At 46.1% G+C, this 22968-nt stretch overlaps 2 protein-coding genes across 4 annotated transcripts; one reads left to right on the top strand and one right to left on the bottom strand.

The window, feature by feature from the left end:
- Nucleotides 1-1748: 1748 nt before the first annotated feature.
- Nucleotides 1749-14891, top strand: GGCX (gamma-glutamyl carboxylase). Of its 3 annotated transcripts, none has more exons than XM_004437213.3 (15): nt 1749-1877; nt 2277-2447; nt 3575-3733; nt 4057-4222; nt 5871-5949; nt 6414-6520; nt 7392-7555; nt 7903-8168; nt 8307-8438; nt 8815-8966; nt 9389-9558; nt 9776-9906; nt 10191-10338; nt 10498-10693; nt 11122-14891. In XM_004437213.3, exons 1-15 carry the CDS (start codon nt 1835-1837, stop codon nt 11306-11308), a joined length of 2271 nt encoding a protein of 756 aa, XP_004437270.1. In that variant the 5' UTR covers nt 1749-1834; the 3' UTR covers nt 11309-14891. The 3 variants fall into 3 exon arrangements, with proteins under 3 accessions (XP_004437270.1, XP_087292607.1, XP_014648219.1); XM_087436481.1 differs by having other exon boundaries at nt 10504-10693; XM_014792733.2 differs by lacking the exon at nt 1749-1877 and adding an exon at nt 2032-2054.
- Nucleotides 14892-15240: 349 nt separating this feature from the next.
- Nucleotides 15241-21965, bottom strand: MAT2A (methionine adenosyltransferase 2A). The gene is made up of 9 exons (XM_004437212.3): nt 21755-21965; nt 19487-19564; nt 19266-19388; nt 18887-18999; nt 18657-18800; nt 18242-18460; nt 17834-18016; nt 17552-17685; nt 15241-16874 (listed from the first exon to the last, which is right to left on the bottom strand). The coding sequence occupies exons 1-9, from the start codon at nt 21843-21845 to the stop codon at nt 16772-16774; spliced, it is 1188 nt and encodes a 395-aa protein (XP_004437269.1). The 5' UTR covers nt 21846-21965; the 3' UTR covers nt 15241-16771.
- Between the last annotated feature and the right edge of the window lie 1003 nt (nt 21966-22968).

Consider the following 22968-nt stretch of genomic DNA (forward strand, 5'->3'; position numbering starts at 1 on the left):
CTTTTTTTATGGCTGAGTCGTATTCCATTGTATATATATACCACATTTTCTTGATCCAGTCGTCAGTCGAGGGACACTTAGGTTGCTTCCACTTCTTGGCTATAGTGAATAATACTGCAATGAACATAGGGGTGCATAAGCCTCTTTGGATTGTTGATTTCAGGTTCGTTGGATAGATTCCCAGTAGTGGGATGGCTGGATCATAGGGCATCTCTATTTTTAATTCTTTGAGGAATCTCCATACCGTTTTCCATAGAGGCTGCACCAGTTTGCATTCCCACCAGCTGTGTATAGGGGTTCCTGTTTCTCCACAACCTCTCCAACATTTGTTGTTTTTTGTCTTGGTGATTATAGCCATTCTAACGGGCACGAGGTGATATCTTAGTGTTGTTTTGATTTGCATTTCCCTGATGATTAGTGATGTTGAACATATTTTCACGTGCCTATTGGCCATCTGTATATCTTCTTTGGAGGTGTCTGTTCATTTCCTCTACCCATTTTTTGATGGGGTTGTTTGTTTTTTGTTGTTCAGTTGTGTGAGTTCTTTAAATATTATGGAGATCAACCCCGTGTCAGATGTATGTTTTGCAAATATTCTCTCCCAGCTGGTGGGTTGTCTGTTCATCTTGATTCTGGTTTCATTTGTCTTGTAGAAGCTCTTTAATCTGATAAAGTCCCACTTGTTTATTTTTTCTTTAGTTTCCCTAGTCTGGGTAGGCATGTCATCTGAAAAGATTCCTTTATGACCGATGTCAAATAGTGTGTTGCCTATATTTTCTTCTATGAGTTTTATAGTTTCAGGTCTCACCTTCAGGTCTTTGATCCATTGAGTTAATTTTTGTGAATGGCAATAGCAGATGGTCCACTTTCATTCTTGCATGTGGCTGTCCAGTTTTCCCAACACCATTTAATCAATACATATTTTAAACATTTTTCAGTGTAAATTTCCAATATGGTAAATATGGAAAAATAAGTAAAAGCTCTTCAGGGTTCTCAATAATGTGTAGCAGTATAAAGGGGTCCTGAGGCCAAAACAGTGTGACAACCACTGCTCTAGGATGCCTTGCTCTTATCCTACTGGCCAATCCCAGTGCAGAGAATTACAGCGCTGTTCAAGACTCACCTCTAAGAATCTCCCCTGACCGACCACACTCTACTCACTGCCCCTACTCTGCATCCCCTCTGCAGTTATGTTGTTCTGGTTTCCCCTGCTGCTTTCAAACCTCACGTTCTTGGCAGGTACTGGAAGAAAGAATAAAAGAACTGCACACTCTCTCTAGGCTGGGGCAGCCCTTCCAGGTGCGTCCTCAACTCGGCAGTCACCCGCTCTAGGGAAGAGTGACATTTGCGCCCGCATCGCTCACGGCAGGGACACTACAACCTGGAGAGGCCTCCTGCCGGCAGGGAGGGACCACGGAAGTTGGGGAAACTCCCAGTCTTCTTAGGGTTGAAAGCGCGGAAGGGCCTCAGGGGCGAGACTGGTGTTGCGGCAGAAGAGAGTGAGGTCTGAGGAAATCCTCGCTCCCTCACCGTCACCGGGTAAGGGGGGGCCCACCCGCTCACACCCCTCCCTTCACCATCACCGGGTAAGGGGGGGCCCACCCGCTCACACCCCTCCCTTCCCGGCCACGCCGCCCCAAGGCTCCTCTCTCCGCCCTCTGCCGCCAAGCAGGGAGCCCGGCGCCGCCGCTGGGGCACTTCACGACAGTCCTGGCGCTTTCCGGCCGGCCGCATGGGTGGTGATGTGTAGGGGAGGCGGGGCTTAGAGGAGGGACTGCAGGCGACGCTGCCTGCTGCGACGCCGGTGTTCTGGCTGACCCACCTCTGCAGAGCCATGGCCGTGTCTGCGCCGTCCGCGCGGGCCCCGCCCGACTCAGGTAGGCTCAGAGCCCGACCCTGCGGCGGAGAGAGAGGGGCGCTGGTCCCAGAGGGGCGTGGACAGGAGGAATGCCCTGTGGGACCTGCGGCAGCGGGCCTCGGTTGGGAAGGGGCTTGTAAAGAGAGATTGCAGTCTGCGGCTTCGGGGTGATGATGACATTCGGGGGCGCTTTGCGGTGAGGGCGCTGTAGTCAGAGAGGTTCTGGGGCATTGGGGGATCCTGGAGGAGGGGCTGCACTGCAGGGATGTTTCTGTTGGTCAGAGATCAGTGGGAGAACCCAGGTAGGCAGAAGCCCCAGGGTTGTTGAGGCTGTGATTTCTGCGATTTGGGGAGGAGTCTGTTTTAAAACACCTCCACTCCTATGCGCGCTCACACTTTCTCCATTTATTGGTTGCAGATAAAGTACAGAAAGACAAGGCTGGACAGACTTCAGGGCCCAGTCAGGGCAGCCGAATGGGGAAACTCTTGGGTTTTGAGTGGACAGATGTGTCTAGCTGGGGGAGGCTGGTGGCCCTGCTGAATAGACCAACGGATCCTGCAAGCCTGGCTGTCTTCCGTTTTCTCTTTGGTAAGTCCAGTTTCTGGGAGGGGCCGGTGTGGTTGGGGGTGGGAGAATGACCAAGTCCCTTGTCCATTTCTTGGTTACTTAGTGGACTTACCCTTCTCCTCAGAGCTGAAGAGATTGATATTCTGGAAGAGGTCTTTGTGGAGTTTAGGATCAAACCCAGCTTTGTCTCCTTTGATTAGGGTTTGGAGGCCAGAGATGCTTTGATCTGAGGCTACAGGAAATACAGAGGCAGAGGAACAGGGACCCATATTTTGCTTCTGGCATGAAGTTGCCCAGGAACTATGCTAAGGACTAGACTTCAGAGAAACAGCAGGGGTGACAGGGCAGACATTTTGGCTGTGACTCCCTAATCCAGAGCTTTCTAACTCACAGGCCACAGCATGTGTGCTTGGAATGGGCTACAGATGTGCTGAGATATTAATCCCCTTAGCCCAGTGGTTCTCAACTGGGGGCAGTTTTGCTCCCCTGGGGACACTTGGCAATGTCTGTAGACATTTTTATTTGTCACAACCTTGGGGGAAGGGGAATAGTTGGTTACTGGCATTTACGTAGGAGCCAGGAATACTGCTAAATGACCTGTGATGCACAGATAGCCCCTACCAGCAAATAATTAACCAGCCCAAAATGGGAATAGTCCTGAGGTTGAGAAACCCTGCCTTAACTGGAGCTAGCTTCCTGACCTGTGTGGCCCCTTCTGTTTACTCCCGAGTGTTGGCCAAATACTGTTTTCTGTGTGTGCCAGGAAGTGAAAAGGTTGAGAAGCACCACCCTAGAGCACTTTCTGTAGCCCAGTAGGACAGACCTTTATAAATAACTATCAAAACATGAACAACTTTTATAGCATTTTGTAGACTTCTCTCATTTAATCTTTTCTGTAACCCTGTAAAGTATCATGAGCCCCCTTTCACAAATGAGGAGTTGCAGTGGCTGTCTGAAACCACACAACTGCCGTAATGCCTCGCACAGAGTAGACACTCAGTAATTATTGTTAAACGAATGAATAAATGGCAGAGCCAGGGTTAGGAGAGAAGTCTGACTCTGGAGCTGGGTGAGCTCGACTCTATTCCAGTGTATTCCACTGCTTCCTTTGCTGAGCCTAATGGCCCCCTCCCCCACTGCCTTCTCAGGGCTGATGATGCTGCTGGACATTCCCCAGGAGCGGGGGCTCAGCTCTCTGGACCGAAGATACCTGGATGGGCTGGACGTGTGCCGCTTCCCCCTGCTGGATGCCCTGCAGCCACTGCCACTTGACTGGATGTATCTTGTCTATACCATCATGTTTCTGGGTGAGGGAAACTGTGGGAGAGATGGGAGTATTGACTGGCCTACCTAAAACACAGAAATACAGAACATGCTGGTGAATGACCAAGGTCTTGGGTTCCTTATTGCACTTCTGCTCTCACTCATAGTTTCATCCTGCTGATCTGTGTCTGAATTGTGACCCCATAACTCTTTTTAAAATATTAAAATAACGTTTAATTTTCATTTAGTTTTACTGGATTATAGAATGTCTGATGACTTTTCTTAATCCCACCCCATAGCCTGTCCCAGAGGAGCTGGGCCTGTGGTGACCCTTTGACCTCTTAATCCTTTCCTCTACAAATCCCAGGGGCACTGGGCATGATGCTGGGGCTGTGCTACCGGATAAGCTGTGTGTTATTCCTGCTGCCATATTGGTATGTGTTTCTCCTGGACAAGACGTCGTGGAACAACCACTCCTATCTGTATGGTTTGTTGGCCTTTCAGCTGACATTCATGGATGCAAACCACTACTGGTATGAGTCTAGGGGAAAAGGGGTGAGGGAGGTTGGCTGGGTCAGGATGGTTACCAGAGACAGGGGCCCAGTAAGGTCCTAGAATTTGCCCCAGCAAGCATATTTTCAACCATGCTTTGCAAAGTGTGGGTATAAGGTCACACTTTGATTTGGATGGATTTGGGAGGGGGAAGGGTCAGCGAGGTTGGGGCACTTGGGATGACAAAAAGCAAAATGGCTCCATTCCTACCCCTTCACTCTTTCCATATCTCTCCAGGTGCCTTGCTCTCTCTACTTCCTGTAATCCTCTTAGAAGAAGAGAAGACTAAAGCCAGAGATAGCTGTTTTCAGATACTTCAAGGGTGGTCATGTGGAAGAGGGAGCAGACTTTCTCTGTGAGAGCCCAGAGGGGCAGAGTTAGAGCCAAGAGTAGAAGTTGCTGTGAGGCAGAGTCATCTCAGAAGGAGAGGGCCCTGCAGGGCTGCACAGCAGTGCTGTCCTGGGAGGAGGTAACCCTCCCCACCTCTGGTTTAGGTGACCATGTTTCAGGGGAGGTGGAGAAGGGAGTTGGAGACAGGGTGGCAGGGCAGATGACCTTTAAGGATTCTTCCCAGTATGAAGTGAAAAGCAAATATGAGATGTCAGTAAGATGGGTATAGGAAAAGAATCTCAAACATTGAATTTGTTAGTGATTTATCAGTCATTAATTAAGTTTTACTCACTAATACACACATACAGATACCCCTTGTGTAAACCTTTTGATTCATTCAGAATGGCCAGCTCTGATCGTATAGAATTAAAAGGCAGTTTTGACAGAATACCCCTGAAAAGTTTGATTTTTATGACTTTTTACACAATTTGAAAAAATACCTATCACTTACTGAAGGCTTTCCACGTGCCAGGCACTATACTAAACACTTTTCATTTTTCCTCATTACAACCCCATGAGGCCCATATTGCTGTTCCCATTTATAGATGAAGGAACTAAGGCTTAGAGAAGTAAAGGATTTGCCTAAGATCACATAGCAGGTAAGAGGCACGAGTGAGAATCCAGGTCTCCTTAACTGCACACTCCAGTGCTCTTGACCACAAGTGTAAGCTGCCCCTTTCCCAACTTCTCTGCTCATTCATTGTCTTCTTTGGAAACTTGCTTTGCCTCTGCCTTCCCAGAATACATCTAGCCTTGGTAGCTTGGGTTTATCAGTTCTCTCCCAAGGTAAGCTGTTAGCAGGTACCCTCTGGCACTAGATCCTGGCATCCAGGTCTATGAAATGTCCGTTTGTCTTGGATATTGAATTTTTTTTTAATGCACTGTATATATTTACATATACCTTTAAGCTTTTCAAACACTCCGTCAAATTCATTCTTTTTCAAATTCAGTCATATTCTAACATTGTAGTCTTTTTCCTCATTTGTTCCATTAGAACAAACTAATTTGCTAACTAACTAATGGTAAACACTGGACTTTTTGTTGTTATAACTCACTAGTTATATTTCTGTTATGACTTAAAATAATCACTGTTACAATTTGTTCATTTAATTCTAAAGGGTCTCAGAATAGCCCAGACAACCAGAGAGGATGTGGGAGATGTCTTTTACATTTTAAAAGAAAGGTGGAAATGTGGCTGGACTAAGAAGCCCTCCTCAACCCTTCCCTCTCTTGGTGTAGGTCTGTGGACGGCGTGCTGAATGCCCGTAAGCGGAATGCCCATGTGCCCCTTTGGAACTACACTGTGCTGCGTGGCCAGGTACAAGATTTTAGTGAAGAGGGAGGTGTTCTTCAACAGCCATCGTCAGCATGGCCATCCCACTGCCAGACTGCACTCTACTCTGCCTCCCTGGATCTTCTTTTTTCACTTTTGCTGGAAAGCGAGGCTGGCTTTTCTCTTGTTTCCAATCCTCTAATCTCTGGGTTCTCTCACCTTGTCATGGAAAGAATAGAGCTTTGTCTTTGCTAGATTAGAATCCTCATGAGAGAAAGAATAACGTCTATGCTTCATGACTTTCACTGGTGCCTAATACTGTGCCTAGCATTGGTAGGATGTCAATAAATACTTGCTGGATGGATATCTGAGATGAGTGAATAAAAGACTGGATCTAATCTTCCTTGGGCCCTGAACTGAGATCAGAACTTACTTTATTTTTAACCATCTGTAGAAAACAAGGTTCTTTTTTTTTGTTTGAACATTCGTTTTGCATTTTGTGTTTGCAGATCTTCATTGTGTACTTCATTGCGGGGGTGAAAAAACTGGATGCAGACTGGGTTGAAGGGTATTCAATGGAAAATCTGTCCCGGCACTGGCTCTTTAGTCCCTTCAAGTGAGTGGCAGTCAGGGCAGAGGCCTCATGGAGGCATGGGGTACAGAGTGGGTGACTCTCCTCCCTCAGGTCTGCAGTGATGGCTGCTGTTCCTATTTTGCCTGAATTTGCCACATGCTTTCCTCTGTCCACTCATTTTCCTATTCAGCAGAAGGCAGAGTCAATGATATCAAAAGATCTAGGCCTAGCTGTCCCTGGGAGACTTATGGTATGGGTGGGAATGAAGAGCAAAGAAATAAAAAAAGGAAAGGAAAGAGCCAGAAATAGGTGACTTGGTGAATGAGTCAGTGCTCCCAGCAGTTGTCGTGAGTGGTGCCTATGTCCTTAGGTTGCCCCCAGCCTCTTGCCAGGATTCCTCAACCACTGTACCAAGAAGATGGTCAGTTTCCCTGTCCTGAAGAACCATTGTCACCAACTCTGTACCAAACAGAGGTTCACCTTTCTGATTTCTCTCTTCCTCCCATTTCTTTTTTCTTCTTGTTTTGCTTTGTTCTTTTTCCTCTTCTCTGTTATTCCCCAGTTCCTAAAGTTTGACTTATTGTTACGTTAGTCATGCATTAACCTCTTAAAGTTTCTTCTCATTTGTAACCTCCGTGAAGAACCTGCCCCCAACAACACACACACTTCTCAATCACATTTTGCCCTAGAGATCTGCCCTTACTATATAGGGTATGTTGAAAAAAACTGGCCACCTAAAGTGTGTGGAAATGAAAGGGGTTGGAAAACTCTACCCTAGGGTGTCTTTGTGCAGAGTTCTACCCACCTGCTGTGGTAGATCCTTTGGCAAGGACAGGGTAGCAGAGGTACATTTGCTGTGAATGCTGGGTACCCTAATGGGCAGTTGCCTGACCTTTGTCCCTGGTGTCTGCAGACTAGTATTGTCCGAAGAGATGACTAGTCTAGTCGTGGTGCACTGGTGTGGGCTGCTGCTGGACCTCTCAGCTGGTTTCCTGCTCTTCTTTGATGCCTCAAGATCCATTGGCCTCTTCTTCGTATCCTACTTCCACTGCATGAACTCCCAGCTTTTCAGCATTGGTCAGTACCTATAGTCTGGTGGGAAACAGGAAACTACAGGTTTGCAGGGGGGGACTAGCCAGGGGCATTGTTTGGGAGTGTGAGAGGATGATGGGAACATGAGCTAAATTGAGCCAGATGCAGTCACTGTGACATGGAAATAAACAGGGAGGATTGGGGCTTCTGGGCTCAGCTAGTATGTTGTGTAGTAAGGAATCTCTGGGAAGTAAGTATCCTCTAGTTAAGAACTTGTTTTATCGTAAGTGGAATACCTGGGAGAGGCTTCCTGAGGGAAGGGGGTTGAGGGGACTACCCACGTTCCCCCCAGCCAACCTCCTAAAATGCTTATTTTCTTCCTGCTTTCCTAGGTATGTTCCCCTACGTCATGCTGGCCAGCAGCCCTCTCTTCTGCCACCCCGAGTGGCCTCGGAAGCTGGTATCTCGCTGCCCCAGAAGGTTGCAAGAACTGCTTCCCCTCAAGGCCACTCCTCAGCCCAGCGCTTCCTGCATGTATAAAAGGAGCCGGGCCAAAGGTGGCCAGAAGCCAGGGCTGCGCCATCAGCTAGGCGCTGCCTTCACCCTGCTCTACCTTCTGGAGCAGCTCTTTCTGCCCTATTCCCATTTCCTCACCCAGGTGTGTATGGGCTTGGGGTTAGCTTGGAAGGTGGCAGAGGTGACAACAGTAGGGAAAGATTGGGGCTGGTTTTGTAGCCCTTTCTCGGTAGAGGATGTGAGAACCATTGAGCTGATTCCCTCTGCCCTGCCTTCTCAGGGCTATAACAATTGGACAAATGGGCTGTACGGCTATTCCTGGGACATGATGGTACACTCCCGCTCCCACCAGCACGTGAAGATCACCTACCGTGATGGCCGCACTGGCGAGCTGGGCTACCTTAACCCTGGGGTGAGACATTTGATGCTGACAATTTACTGTTCTTCAGGGCCTTCTTGAGCTTTGGGGTCTGGTTTAGTCTTAAACATAATTATAAAATAAAACAAATTTGGGTCCACTCTGTCCTTTCTCAGGAGCCAGGTTGAACCTTCTTTTGCGTGGGTTGAAGTAGGGCAATGTCATTTACTTCCTTGAATTGAGATTAAATTTAGGAAAGGTAAGTACCACTAGCCCAGCATTGAAAAATTCTTCCCCAAAGACAAGTTCAGGGTTTTTTTCCTGGTCAAAATGGGCAGCAGGCAGGGATCTCTTTGTGCCAATGGCAGTGCATGACCTGTCTAGGAGGCTGATAATGAAGAAGTAGGACTAATGTGGGGGTTTGGGGCAGGTATTCACACAGAGCCGGCGATGGAAGGATCACGCAGACATGCTGAAGCAATATGCCACTTGCCTGAGCCACCTGCTTCCCAAGTACAATGTCACTGAGCCCCAGATCTACTTTGATATTTGGGTCTCCATCAATGACCGCTTCCAGCAGAGGTGGGCAAGGGGAGCAGAGATGGGGGAGAAATGAAGTCCAGCTCCTTTTGCCAAGATGAATAGCCCATACTCCCCAGTGTTGTCTTGCTTGAAAGGCTGTCTTTCTCTGGTTGTGGGCAAAGCTGATTGCTTCCAGCAGGGGGCACCGTCGTCCAGAAGGAAAGGTAACTGACTTGTTCTTTTAGACACTATTAACACAATTCTCCTCAGGTGCCCGCTAACCCTCATTCTTCCCAGTGCTCCAGAATCTCTTTTCCCTCCTCGCTTTGCCCCAGACTGGCAATAACACGCTGACATAGGCCATTTCTTCTATCAGGAAACCCCGTTCCCTCTATCTGGAAATGGTGATGAAAGGAACAGAACTGGAAGTTCTGGTGGGTGGGTGGCTGTGGCCTCCTTAGAACATGGTTTTCTTTCCTAAGGATTTTTGACCCTCGTGTGGACATTGTGCAGGCTGCCTGGTCCCCCTTCCAGCGTACACCTTGGCTACAGCCACTGTTGATGGATCTGTCTCCCTGGAGGACCAAGTTACAGGAAATCAAGAGCAGCCTGGACAACCACACCGAGGTGGTCTTCATTGCAGATTTCCCTGGTACGGAGCAAAGCAAGGAGATGCTTTGCTGTCTTTCCTCCTGGCTTCCTTGGCCAGGGACATGGCGTGTGGTAGAGGGAAGAGGGGCACTCCTGGTGGGAGGAATGTTTTTGAAACCTGAGGGGTGGTAGTGGTGAAGGTGTGACGTCTCTGTTCTAGCTGGGAGTGAGTTCACTCTACCATGGGGTGCGATGGGGAACTTTGTTGCTCCTGGTAGGGCTGCACCTGGAGAATTTTGTGAGTGAAGACCTGGGCAACACTAGCATCCAGCTGCTGCAGGGGGAGGTGACTGTGGAGCTGGTGGCAGAAAAGAAGAACCAGACTCTTCAGGAGGGAGAAAAAATGCAGGTATTAAAAAAATTGCTGTCATTAACAATGACAGAAAAGTTTCGAGGAGTGGAGTTAATTTATTATAGACTCAAAATACTTTACCACAGCAGTGATGCAGTGGGGGCTCAAAAAGCAGGGGCCCTGGGGCTGTGAATAGCCTCGTCCAGGATTCTAGAGGTCAGTTCTTTTGGACTCCAAAACACAATGAGAAGATGCCTGGGTAGGGGCTAGTGTAGGGAGCCCACAGGCTGGCTAGGGAAAGGTTAGAGAGTGAAATCCATCCATTTCCTCCCCCATGTCAGTTGCCTGCTGGTGAGTACCATAAGGTGTACACAATATCGCCCAGTCCTTCCTGCTACATGTACATCTACGTCAACACTACCGAGCTTGCACTGGAGCAAGACCTGGCATATCTGCAAGAATTAAAGGAGAAAGTGGAGAATGGAAGTGGTGAGTATATGAAGATTGGGGCTGACAGGAAGTCAGGGTTGTGAATGAGGTCTAGCCATTAAAGAATGAACTCGAAGCCTCTAGCTGATGAAAGGGGAGTTCCAAGAAAGAGAATCATCTCTCTCTCAGTGATTCCTCTTTTTGTCATCTTCTGGGCAGAAACAGGGCCTCTACCTCCAGAGCTGCAACCTCTGCTGGAAGGGGAAGTAAAAGGGGGCCCTGAGCCAACACCTCTGGTTCAGACCTTTCTTAGACGGCAGCAAAGGCTCCAGGAGATTGAACGCCGGCGAAATACCCCTTTCCATGAGCGACTCTTCCGCTTCTTGCTGCGAAAGCTCTATATCTTTCGCCGCAGGTAAGTTTTCCCCACGACAGTGCTTGTCATTGCCATCAGATGTTTGCAGGCTGGGTGACTTTTCTCTGGTGGGGGTAATAGTAGGGACTCTCCCACGAAAGGACATTCTAGCACTAAATCTTTTTCACTCTTTATTCTGTTCTCCTTGATTTAATGGAAGAGTAAATGATTTGTGTCTGATGACCTGCTGTCTTGTTCTGCCTCACCGTATCTCCAATCTCCCTGTAGGTTATTCCTACCCCACCCTGGAATCCTGGGGTGCCCTTCCAGCTGGGATGTAGGGGTCACTGGGAGGAGATTCTCATTTATGCCTGGGTGAGAGGAGGTAGGACCAGGTGCCCCCTAAGAGCTTAGGCAGGAATTCTTAGGCAGGAATTCCAGTGTTGAAACAGAAGTTCGGACTGGGTGGCCTTTTCCCTCTTTTTCAGCTTCCTGATGACTTGTATCTCACTTCGAAATCTGGTATTAGGCCGCCCTTCCCTGGAGCAGCTGGCCCAAGAGGTGACTTACGCAAACTTGCGACCCTTTGAGCCAGTTGGAGAGTCGACTCCTTCAAACACAGATTCTTCAAATCCTCCTGAGCCAAATTCTGACCCTGTCCACTCAGAGCTCTGAGGGGGGCCAGACATTGGGTACAGATATGGGAGCAGCCAGTCACAAGACCATTACCTACACAGTGGAAATTTATTTGAAAATGTTATTTCAGATATTTTTTACATTTTTCTTCCTTGTCCACAGCTATTTTAAATTCAGAAATGATAGCTTAGAGGAGCCAAGGAAGTAAAGCAAAGATGATAATTTATCAAAGGTTGAGGGGCTAAGAAGGGGTTAAGAAGAATGTGAAAATGTCCTTCTAGGATAAAAGGGTTAAGAGTCAGGTTTCAAGTGACTGGCTTCTTGGGGAAAGAGATTCAATGTACCATGAAGAAAATAACAGCTGACTGTTCTCAAGTGCTTGCTGTGAGCTAGGCACTGTGTGAAGCACTGTGCCTACATTAGTACATGTAGTCCTTAATAGTCATTGGCCCCATTTTACAGTTGGAGAAACTGAGGCTGAGAGGTAATATAATTTGTTCAAAGACATACACCTAGTAAGGGATGGATTGATGGTTTGAACCTCAAGTCCATTTGACTTAAGGTCTTGTACCCTGCCTCATGTAATTGTCAGAATCACTTAGAATAATTTTGAAGTAATGTAGTTCAAACTTGTCTTCTTAATTATAAGTACGATTAGGATGGTGATCAGGTTTTAAATGCACACAGAGTAATTGTCTCACTACAGTTCTGGTTCCTTCTTTGTTCCTATTATCTATATAGCCAGTAAGTTTTTCACTTGCAGTTATGAGAGTAGTTAGAATAGCACAAAGTTAAATAAGGAAATTTAGATGATTGGTAATAGGATTTCGTTAAAAAATAAGCTTAGTATATTTAGCATTATCATAGCCTTTAGTGAGCAGAAGGTGATGTAAAGTAAGAGTTGACCAAACTTGGTAAGGGTTTAGGGAATGTTTATAGTCACTTTGTAGGTTTGGATATACAGGAGTGATTCAGGAAACTTCTTAATTCCATTAAAATTCAAAGGCCTGGCACTGAGCTAGGAAGTGAAAAGGCATAGAGTAATAAAATAATTTTTTAAAAAACGGCCCCTGCTCTGGGAACTCATGGTCTTGTAGTAAAGACTGGGAGTAAATTGGCAGTGCCAGTAACTTTGATAAAAGATTGCATCTCTATTTTCAGGCTTCTCTTTCCATGCCCCACCCCATCAGTGGTCGCAGGATTCTTTCCAAGGGAGCTGCCTTTTCACTGTACACACTTGGGACGATTATGTCCACTCTGTGGTTTTCAGTGACACTGTTCCTTAGATTTCTTTTCTGTGCTCTAGACCTATATCAGCCAGCCCTGGTGGTCCAATGGTTAAGATTCAGGGCCCTCACTGCCACAGCCCAGGGTTCATTTCCTGGTCAGGGAACCACACCACCTATCTGTTGGTTGTCATACTGTGGTGGCTGAGTATTGCTATGATGCTGAAAGGTATGCCACCAATATTTCAAGTACTAGGAGGGTCACCCATGGTAGACAGATTTCAGTGGAGCTTCCAGACTAAGACTAGGAAGAAGGACCTGGCTGGCCATCCACTTCCACAAAAATTTGCCATGAAAACCCTATGAATAGAGAACATTGATATAGCACTGTAAGGTGAGAGGATGGCGCAAAAAGACCAGGCAAGGTTCCGCTCTGCTGTACAGAGTTGCTAGGAGTTGGGATCGACTTGACAGCAATAACAAGACCGATATACCTAACTAGTCCCACCTGGATATCCCAGAGCTTTTAAACTGTCCTAAGTAATTTATATTCATCCCCAACTCCGACCTGCCTCTCCTTAATTAGTGAATGCAACTGTATTTTTTTGACTAAGCCATGTGTGAGTCATCAGCTATCTCTACTACCTGTGTTTTTTCAGCCTTTATATTGGAATCTAGTTAGGGATAGACCAGAGTAGGGCTACCATGTGGTAATGCAGGCTGAATCTGAAGAAGGGCTCTGCACTGAGGCCAAGTGGGGTGTGGCAGTAAGTCCCTCTAATTCATACAAGGCATTGTGTGAGTGAAACACTGCTTTTCAGTCCCTTTGCAGATCTGAGTGACACAATATACCTAGGCACAATGTCCTTTGCTGGTAAATTCAGCTATCTTCTTCTGTTCCCCTAATCCCCCTTCCTCCCTAATAAAGACAAGGATGCTGGCTCTCCCCCAACTTTAGTGTACCTACCACTTCTCTGACTCATTTTCCCAGTGAAAATATTGAGGTAGGGTGGAGAGTAAAGGTGGTCATCTTAATACTGTTAAGAAAAGCTGTTCAATGGAGATCTGGGTCATTCAGGTTTCAAGAGGAATCACGACCTGTGCAACTGCAGCTGTTCTGGGAATGCGTTATCAGTGTCTTTTTAGTATTCCTTCTAACGCCAGCTTTTGGATCTTTTGTACGACTGATGTTGTCAGATGACTGATGTCATCTCCTTTGAAACTTTGTAGGAAGGCAAGTTTAGTACAAATTTCTTTTCAACCTAAACATAAAATAGTTATGACATTCCTCTCGATAACACACTTCATGCTGTGATCCTCAACTATTGGTAATGACCCTCACCCCGTTTCATGCCTTTGCTTCTACTTTTCTCCCTGGGCTGGTTAATGCTGCTCCACCTTCATTATCTTTAGGATTCTCTTCTCCCAAGTTGGGCAGAGAACTAGTGCCTTTAAGGTCACTGTACTTTGCAAGTTCTGAGGGCAGTGACCTTCCTAGTGAACACTGAACCTAAACTTTTTTGTGAGGAAGACCAGCCCTGAGCTAACATCCATGCCAATCCTCCTCTTTTTGCTGAGGAAGACTGGCCCTGAACTAACATCCGTGCCCATCTTCCTCCACTTTATGTGGGGCACTGCCACAGCATGGCCTGACAAGTGGTGCGTGCCCAGGATCTGAACCCTGGCCGCCAGCAGCGGAGGGCGCGCACGTAACCACCATGCCACGGGGCCGGCCCCATGAACCCAACCTTAAGGCAGTTACTTCTTTGGTGCTACCCCACTAGCTTACAGGCACCCACTCATCCTCACTCCCCTTATTTGGCCAACATGGTTGTCTTGAGATAGCAATGCTTTGGCTTCTAAAAAGCTTTTTTGAAACTTATTTGCCAAGTTGAGGTACTCAAGTTTCTGAACAAGTTACATACTCCAGAATAAGCTTTAACCTTACCATCCCAACATTTCTAAATTTTTAGGCCTCCAGGCAAACAGGTATAAGCATTTCTTGGGTCTCACATTTGCAACAGGCCGGTAAGAGTTGAACCACCACTTGATTTCACACGTTGGTAAAAACACGTGCCAAGTGGCTCCTGCCTATACTTGAGCTTCTAGGCTCAAGGACAGTTCCAAGTTGTGTTTGATGAATTTTCTACACAAACTTCCACAAATTTTGAGTAAGCCTTTGGGAAGCCTGTATCTTCGCTGTAATTTTATGGTTCACTTTAGTTCATTTATTCTATCTTTTAATTAGATTGGAAGCTGGTCCCTTACCACTGTTTAAAAACTTTTCAAACTGTAATGTGTACTAAACATGTAACTTGTAGCCTTTAAAATGTTTTATATATATATAAAGGGATTAATACTTAAGGTATATTAAATAAACTCAGCTTTTCACATTAGTCAAAAAGATGAAAAGTTAATGTGTTTAAATTTAATACTGAACTCCCTCCATGTTACACTGTTAGTGGGTTTAAGAGTGTTAAGAGTGACTGCTGCAATAAGGAGACACATGAATTTTGGCCATTGCATTGGAGAAAACCGGCAATGCTGGACAAACAGATCAAATTATGAACTTTCTTCGTAGTGCTAGGGATAATTGGATTTACAGACCTATTAAATGCCTGCAGTCAGGGTCAAAGGATTGAGGTCATTTCCCTGAACCAGGCACAGGACCATTTTTCAAGGTTGAAGAGTATGTTGTCAGGTCATATGCATAACCAAGACACTTTTGAAGAATAATGGACGCAGTTAAGGTAGAACCTAGCATTTTATTTTAGATCTTCATTAAACTGTTGGAATTGAGAACCAGACATACGTAATAAACCTCCAAAAATAGATCCTGAAAGGCACTTTCTGCTTAGGGCAAGCAGTCATGGAATAAGCATGTAAACAAGCTGGCTTCTCTGTACCACACCAGCCAAGTCAGCTTTCTCCATGGCCAGCCGCACCAGCTCTGCCCTCCCTTCTGTTAACACCAGCCAGACCCCCTGTAGGTCTAACCCAAGGTTTTTCTGTAGGACACCTTGGCCTACCTGGGAATGCTGGAAACATGTTGTTAAAGGAATCATGGTGTTGAAGAAAAAAAAAAAAAAAAAAATCTTTTAAAAGCTGCCATCTGAGGTGATGGCTTCTCTGTACTTACGCCATACCCCAGAATACAATAAATAAGCAATTAGAAAATGTTCAAGTATGAAGGGATTTCCTCCTCCCCGCCAAAAGCACTGCTCTCTGAAGGAAGCTGGTTTCTCTGTAGCTACACCAGCTGTTCAGAAAGCTCATTGGACCTGGTTTTGAAAATAAAACAAAGTTAAAACCCTGGGAGGAGTTATTGTGCAGTGTGGAATACTCAGCCTTTCTTATAAAGAAAAAAAAAAAGTTATCTGGTACCAAAGTGTGCAACCCACAGACCCTCAGGTACTGCCCTGTGACTTCTCTGTATGACATCACAAGGGTGCCAAGCGCCTGTTTATCTAGAGCTAGGAGTTGGTGGTTTGGCTAGTGCTGAACCCATGCATAGAATTGGTTTACTAAGTAAAAACCTTATTACGTACGTCCTCCAAAAGACAGCTGAAAAGTGGAGAGATTTTGATTTGGTGCTGTTTAAGAGATGTCAATTAAGAGCATAAGCACCAGGGAGATGGTTTAATGGTAACTGCCTTTTTTTTTTTTTTTTTAATGTCAGGCTAGAGCTCCAACTGGAACTTGCGTTACATGCAAGAATGATTGGATAGGGAACGCTCCCTGACAAAGAGCTACATAATTAGAAATGGATCAAGTTATAGGGAGGATAAGGGAAGGCTTCACATTCATAATAGAGCTCAAGACATTACAAATTCATGCTGACAGGTCTGTGGCATTGCCAGACAGAGGCTATAATGGAACTACAAGTACTTTACGTGCACATTACAAGGACATTTTCAGCATCTGGTGGGAAGTCAATGCAATTAGGATTTTAGAGGGTTGGGTGATAGGGCACAAAGGTTCAATTTCAAAGCATTATTTACTACAGTGTTGTTGGTTTGTTTCTAGGCAGTTACATGGATCACCTATGCTCACTAAATTCATTATAATGGTGAACAAAACACCTAGGGACAGAATAGCAAGCCCAACTTACAGTCCCCCACACAAGCTAAAATTCATGTCATTGACTAGAGTGACTGCAACTGATTGGGAGCTGAAAGAGGACAGGAAAATTTAGGAAGAAAGGCCCTTTCCCTCAGAGCTTGAAGGCTTCTCTGTAGCCTACGCCAACAAGTCTGGGGAAAAAAGGCTAACACTTTCAATATTTAAGCTTTTTGGGCACTTCCCATGGGAAGCTGTCCCTACCAAAGTGGCCATAGGCTGCAGTCCTCTGATAAATTGGCTTCTTCAGATCCAGATCCCTGGAATATACAAGTCCGTAACTTAATATGTAGCATTCAATTAAAATAAAGCAAAACAATCAGCAAGACTCATTTTCAAGAGTTCTGGCAAATGAGTTCAGTTCTCTGAGGTATGCTAGGAAAAAAGTTTGTGGCAAAAATGTTTGTTACTTCCCTGGTGTCCAAACTCCTTGCACAGTCCTCATTAGTAACTATAGTTCTTGTTTTTCCATCCCTGGCTCAACAAATATGAAAACTTGTCATTATTCTGAGAAATTTCAAGTGTCAAAAGCTCATCTGAGATCAAGGCATACTTACCAAGGTCCCATGCCCACATCCCACCATGGTTATTTTCTTTGTAACAGCCTTGAACATCCCATTTATCTGTACTAATTTCTTTAAAATAAACATCCTTAGGTAAGGGGAGCACAAAGCCCAATATCAAATGTGGAGGACTTTCTAAAGTGGTTAGTGTAAGCCATGGAGCACTATAATTTTAGATTTTTCTTAATAATTTAAGCCTTTACTGCAGGCAATTTAAAGATAACATCAACACATTCTAGGAACTAAAATGTTTCCCCACTGGAGGCATCTTTCTTCACACTTTTACCTTCTCAGATTTCAATATATCTCAAATGTATATACACATACCCACACCCTCATTATTTTTCACTAGCAACAGGCTTTACCATCTTTACCTGACAATGACCCCAGGGCGGAGGTCAAAGTTCTTCTTCACAATCTCTAATAGCTCTCTCTCACTCTTCTGAGAGGTACCATAATGGAAAATGGAGATAGACAATGGATGAGAAACTCCAATAGCATAAGAGACCTAAAAGGATTCAAATGTCATAAGAGTCAGTGATCCAAAGACCCACACACTTATATAATACACTGGTATATAAAAAAAAGTAGGTAACTACTAAATGCCCTCCCACTTACATGCCTTTTAATCACTCCAGTTATATAAAAGTATATACCTGCACAAGAACCCTTCTGCACAGACCTCCTTTAACAAGGGATTTTGCCACCCAACGAGCAGCATAAGCAGCTGAACGGTCCACCTTGGTATAATCCTTTCCTGAAAAAGCACCTCCTCCATGAGCTCCCCAACCGCCATAAGTATCCACAATGATTTTCCGGCCAGTCAAACCAGCATCGCCCTGAAATTACAGGATTTAAGTCACTTTATGCCTAATCTTTTCAAATAAGTGGTTCTAGATCAGGTTTGTTAAATGCCTATTCCGTATTCACTCAGCAAATATCCTCAGAAGATTCACATGTAGGCTTCAAAAAACCTAGAAAAAAGGTAAGAGTAGCCAAATTTTTCCAAGTAACCATCACAGAAGATCCAAAAAATAAAATAAATTGACATTCTAAGGCCTTACCTGAGGCCCCCCAATAACAAATCTCCCACTTGGCTGTAGGTGATAGATTGTATCCTCATCGAGATATTTTGCAGGTACGACAGCTTTGATGACTTTCTCCTTTAGGGCATCCCTCATCTCATCAAGACAAACTTCTTCATCATGCTGAACAGATATAACAATCGTGTGGACTCTGATGGGAAGTACAGCACCGCGATCCTGCATATACTGCACAGTCACCTTGAAGGCAACACAGGTCCATCAGTACAGTTAGTCTACTAAACAATAGCTCTGTTCTTGGTTCTTTACCCTAAGTTACAATACAACACAAGACAAATGCTATTCATTCATTTTTTAGTTAGCTTTAATTAAACAACTTTACTGATGTTCTGTGCCAATGTAATACGTATAATCTAGCTTTATGATCATCACTTACTTGAGTTTTAGAATCCGGGCGTAACCAAGGCAAAGTGCCATTGCGGCGTAGTTCAGCCAGTTTGGCATTGAGCTTATGTGCTAAGACAATGGTTAAAGGCATACATTCCTCTGTTTCATCAGTGGCATAACCAAACATCAAACCCTAAAAAAGGGAAAGTCACCAAAGTGATCGACCAAAGCTTCAGAATTTAGTATTAGAAGAGATGCAAATAGCATCTACCAAGATACCTGGTCTCCTGCACCAATGTCTTCCTCATTACGGTCAAGATGAACACCTTGAGCAATATCTGGTGACTGTTGCTCCAAGGCTACTAGCACATTACAAGTCTTGTAGTCAAACCCTATAAACAAAACAACGCGCCTTGTTAAAAAAGGGCCATAGCAATACCTTCTATTTACAACAATTATCTAAATACCGCTAAAGAAATAAAATACACCTTAAACTTTGTACTTCTAGAGAATGGAATAGGGGTGGAACAAAAGGATAGTAAAACTATACAACTGGATTTAAAGATTAGCAGGAACAGTCTAGAAGATAGAGCTAGAGAGGGTTGAAGAAAATATGTGAAAAAATGAGCTTAGAAAAATCCAACTCATTAAAACACACCTTTGGAAGAATCATCATATCCAATATGTTTAATGGTTTCACGAACCACTTTCTGGTAGTCAACAACAGCTCTGGACGTAATTTCCCCAGCAAGAAGGATCATTCCAGTTTTAGCAACAGTTTCTAATAAGAAAGAGGTTTAAACTCAAATGTCACTTTTATCAAGTAATTTTCATGTTACCTTTTCATCAGTTGATAAGCAAGCAGCATTCTGAACCTACCACAAGCCACTTTGGCATCAGGGTCCTGTTGAAGGTGGGCATCAAGGACAGCATCACTGATCTGGTCACAAATCTTATCTGGAAAAAAAAAATTCCTGGCTCAACTTCTTTAACTTACTGTTACTGTAAGTATGTCATACCCCTTTCCTTATAACTACAGCTGTATAAAGATCTTTGGGAGAGCTTTCTGTTTAAAACTGGTAAAACCTACATAACATAAAATTTACCAATTTAACCATTTTCAAGTGTACAATTCAGTGGCATTCCAAGTATGGAGATCTTAACTGCTGTCTCATTAAAGCACTGCTTTACCAGAAGCCACTGCCTGTAGAATAAATGCTGGATATAGTGCTGCATGTTATTGAAAACTTGACACCATGGTCTTCATATAGCTGTACCACAAAACTCACCAAAATGCAGATAAGCTAGAATACCCCGCATGTCTAATACATTTTAACTCATTATGATATACGCACTTTACATCTTACAAGGACTTCAGTCCCATCTCTGAAGTTCCAGACATTCTGAAAAATTAAGTTACCAGGCAAAACAATTTCCATTGTTTAACAGTACAGCCACATGACTGAGATTAATTCAGTGAAAAGTAGAAATAAAGGTGTTTATCTCCAAATCCAGAAGCCAAGCTAGGAAACATTTAGCTTTACAGTATTTTCGAAGACAGTAAACACATTTATCCCCAAAATTTCAAGTGTGCATGATAAATCTAACAATCAGAAAGGCGAACTGTTTGTCTTGTTATCAGCTTCTCCCTGATCCCAAGGAACACCAATTAGGGCAACCAGAAATAATATCAATTAAAGAGTTAAACAATGAAAGCAAAGACACTATTAACAAAAGGAATAAAACAGCAATCATTTGATTTTGTTATAAGAGTAGCCCAGGAACAAGAGCTAAATAAACATACTGGGATATCTCCAAAATGTATTCTAAATCCTTGATTTTTTCCATCACTCTGGGAGAGGAACAGAAATAACCCCCCAAATATCACTTCCCTGAATTTTCTACAACCATCCAAAACGAAGCAAAACGTACTGCAGTCAAGTCAGAGGCTCAAGACTTAATCCACAAACTGTTATAAAAGCTTGTGACTTAAATTATTAAATTAATAAAAGGTGAGTCAAATACATGTCATGTTCTCAACACTGGGGGAAAAAAACCAAACCAAACAAAAAACCCCATACTTGATCAGAACACCTCATCTTCACTCATCAGGATCTTGGGGTTTGTCCTCTCCTATACGTCAGATGGCTTGTGGGATTTCATCATAGGCACACTAGACTTACTAGAGAGAAGAGCATGCTTCACCCATCACACTAGATAACTATGTCATGGTGGTCATCATAAGAAGGGGCAGAAGCAATCTGGCAAAATGATGATCTTTACTAGGTGACGTTCGCAGGCTGAGATTCAAAGTTCCATGAAATCGCTTTTCTCGTTCACGTGTAAATCGATCCCCATAATGGCGGACCACTGGACAAAGCCCGGAGAAGGAATCGCCAAGTAAAACCTTGCCTAACGGTAAGCCCCAGCCTTTAAAAGGAAAGCCAACGCAATGGCAGCTTACACTTAATTCATACTTCCTAGCCTTCTCACACATGGCCCAAATAAGGAAGGCCGTCTCCGACGCGCGCTATATATAGTTGGAGACTGTCACCTTGAAGACAAGGCCATATACCGCCTAAGGGCACGTCCGTATTCCTCAGCGTGTAGTCCCGACCCACGCCGAGGAACTGATGGAAACCGAGGCCGGCCCGAGGCGCGGGCCCCAGCTCCGCAACCCCGGCGCTCCGGGGCCCGCCGGCTCCCCCTCGCCCCGATGCCACATGCGGCCAACACGTGGTTGCGGCTGCAATGCGGGGCGCGCGCTCCCGAGGGCCGGCCGCGAGCACGCGGGGCGGGTCGCCCACTCGAGGGTTTTCAGCCGGCAGGGCGGAGAGAAGGAAATAGTGCCCTCCCCGGGTAGAACACTGGCTGCCGCAACACCCGCCCTTCTCGTTTTCTGGAATCTTCCGCATGCCGAGGCGCGCGGCCGGATGGGAGGGGTGGGGGGTAGAAGAAAAAGGGGGGCGGCGGCCACGCGCTCAGCACCGGCGGCGCCACGAGGAAGGCGCGCAGACGCCGCTCTTCCCACCGCACGGCGGCCGAGAGCAACCAGCGTGGGTACCGCCGCCCGCGAGTCCCCGCCGGCCAGGCCCGGCCCAGCCCCACGCCCCGCCCCTCGCTTCGCTCCAGGCCCCGTCACCTCACCTGGGTGGCCTTCTCCTACGGACTCTGAGGTGAAGAGGAACGTGCCCTCCTCGATGAACCCCTCGTGGAAGCCGTTGAGCTGCCCGTTCATGTTGGTGTTGGTGACAATGGCGGTGAGCGAAAGTGGCGCTGAGGAGAAAAAGAGCGGCGAGGCGACGACAGTGAAATGCGCAAGCAGAAGACAGCGTCCTACTGTTCTCACGCAGGCGGCGCGGAGCGAATGAGGCGGCGGGCGGTGCGGCCCTGCTCTTTATATAGAGTGCCAGCGCGCGCCCGGCTCGGGCCCCGCCCCTCGGCGCCGCGCGCCAATGCGCCACTCGCGCGGGGGGAGAGGGGGCGATGCGCGGAGGGGAGCTCGGGCTGAACCACTCTGCCAGGCAGGGGGAGGGAGCGGAGGTAACGCGCCCCTCCTTCGAATATGTAGCTATCTCAAGCAGTTAGAACAAGGGGTAAGTGGAAACGCGAGTATACTGGGTCGTTGTACCCCTCCGTGTTCGAGGTGAGAGGGAAAGCGACAAGGGCTTTATGGGTCTGCCCCCCTGTGCTTTGACATGGCACCTCCTTTCGACCGTTGGCCGGGCTATCTGCCGCGAGGTCGCGTCCCCCAGCGGTGGTGGCGGGAATCGGCGCGGGTTTTTGTCCTCCGGCTCTTCTCGAGGGTCTTTCCGGCCGCCCCGCCTTTAGATGCTCGGGTGACAGGGAGCCAGTGGCCTTCAGCCATGTGAAAGTGGCCATCTTGGCTGGTCAGCGTCCGATTCTTCGCACGGCCGTATTCCTCCCCGCCCTGCGAGCTGCTGGGGTCTGGAAATCCTGAGGGGGCCGCCTAGTTGCTAGTTAATTTCTTGGTTCATGCCTCTGTGGTGAAAATGGCCGCAAAGCAGGATAATGAGAGTTCTGTCATCGATTTAAACGATTGCTGTCCTCCTCTCACCCCCAACGCTAACGTTTCTGAGAGAGGCCCTTATCCTTTGTTGACCCCACCGTGGAGGCCGCGCTCCGGCTCCTTCAGCTCCGGCCATTTCTCCGTCCAAGAAAGGAGGCCGCTCGCAAGGCTGACCTTGCACTTGCTGACTTTCCTATGTCTTTTGAGGAAAAAAAATCGTTGTTTAGAGTGTCATTTCCATCTTATGTTCAAGAGACTTGAATATTTTTCTTGGGGGGAAAAGCCCTATTTAGCCCTTGTATGTGATTAAGCAGATCTCTTGACAAGATGA

Source organism: Ceratotherium simum, chromosome 11 (assembly GCF_057802395.1).
Source record: "Ceratotherium simum simum isolate JZ-2026a chromosome 11, ASM5780239v1, whole genome shotgun sequence".
Taxonomy (NCBI): Eukaryota; Metazoa; Chordata; class Mammalia; order Perissodactyla; family Rhinocerotidae; genus Ceratotherium; species Ceratotherium simum.

What these genes read in the sequence shown, in the direction of transcription:
- GGCX (XM_004437213.3), top strand. Translation starts at nt 1,835, where the DNA reads ATGGCCGTGTCTGCGCCGTCCGCGCGGGCCCCGCCCGACTCAG. An exon ending in TGTCTTCCGTTTTCTCTTTG is followed by an intron (nt 2,448 to 3,574) that starts GTAAGTCCAGTT and finishes CTGCCTTCTCAG; the next exon opens with GGCTGATGATGCTGCTGGAC. An exon ending in TGGCTCTTTAGTCCCTTCAA is followed by an intron (nt 6,521 to 7,391) that starts GTGAGTGGCAGT and finishes TGGTGTCTGCAG; the next exon opens with ACTAGTATTGTCCGAAGAGA.
- MAT2A (XM_004437212.3), bottom strand. Translation starts at nt 21,845, where the DNA reads ATGAACGGGCAGCTCAACGGCTTCCACGAGGGGTTCATCGAGGAGGGC. An exon ending in ATATGATGATTCTTCCAAAG is followed by an intron (nt 19,000 to 19,265) that starts GTGTGTTTTAAT and finishes TTTTGTTTATAG; the next exon opens with GGTTTGACTACAAGACTTGT. An exon ending in TTGTTATTGGGGGGCCTCAG is followed by an intron (nt 18,017 to 18,241) that starts GTAAGGCCTTAG and finishes CTGTAATTTCAG; the next exon opens with GGCGATGCTGGTTTGACTGG.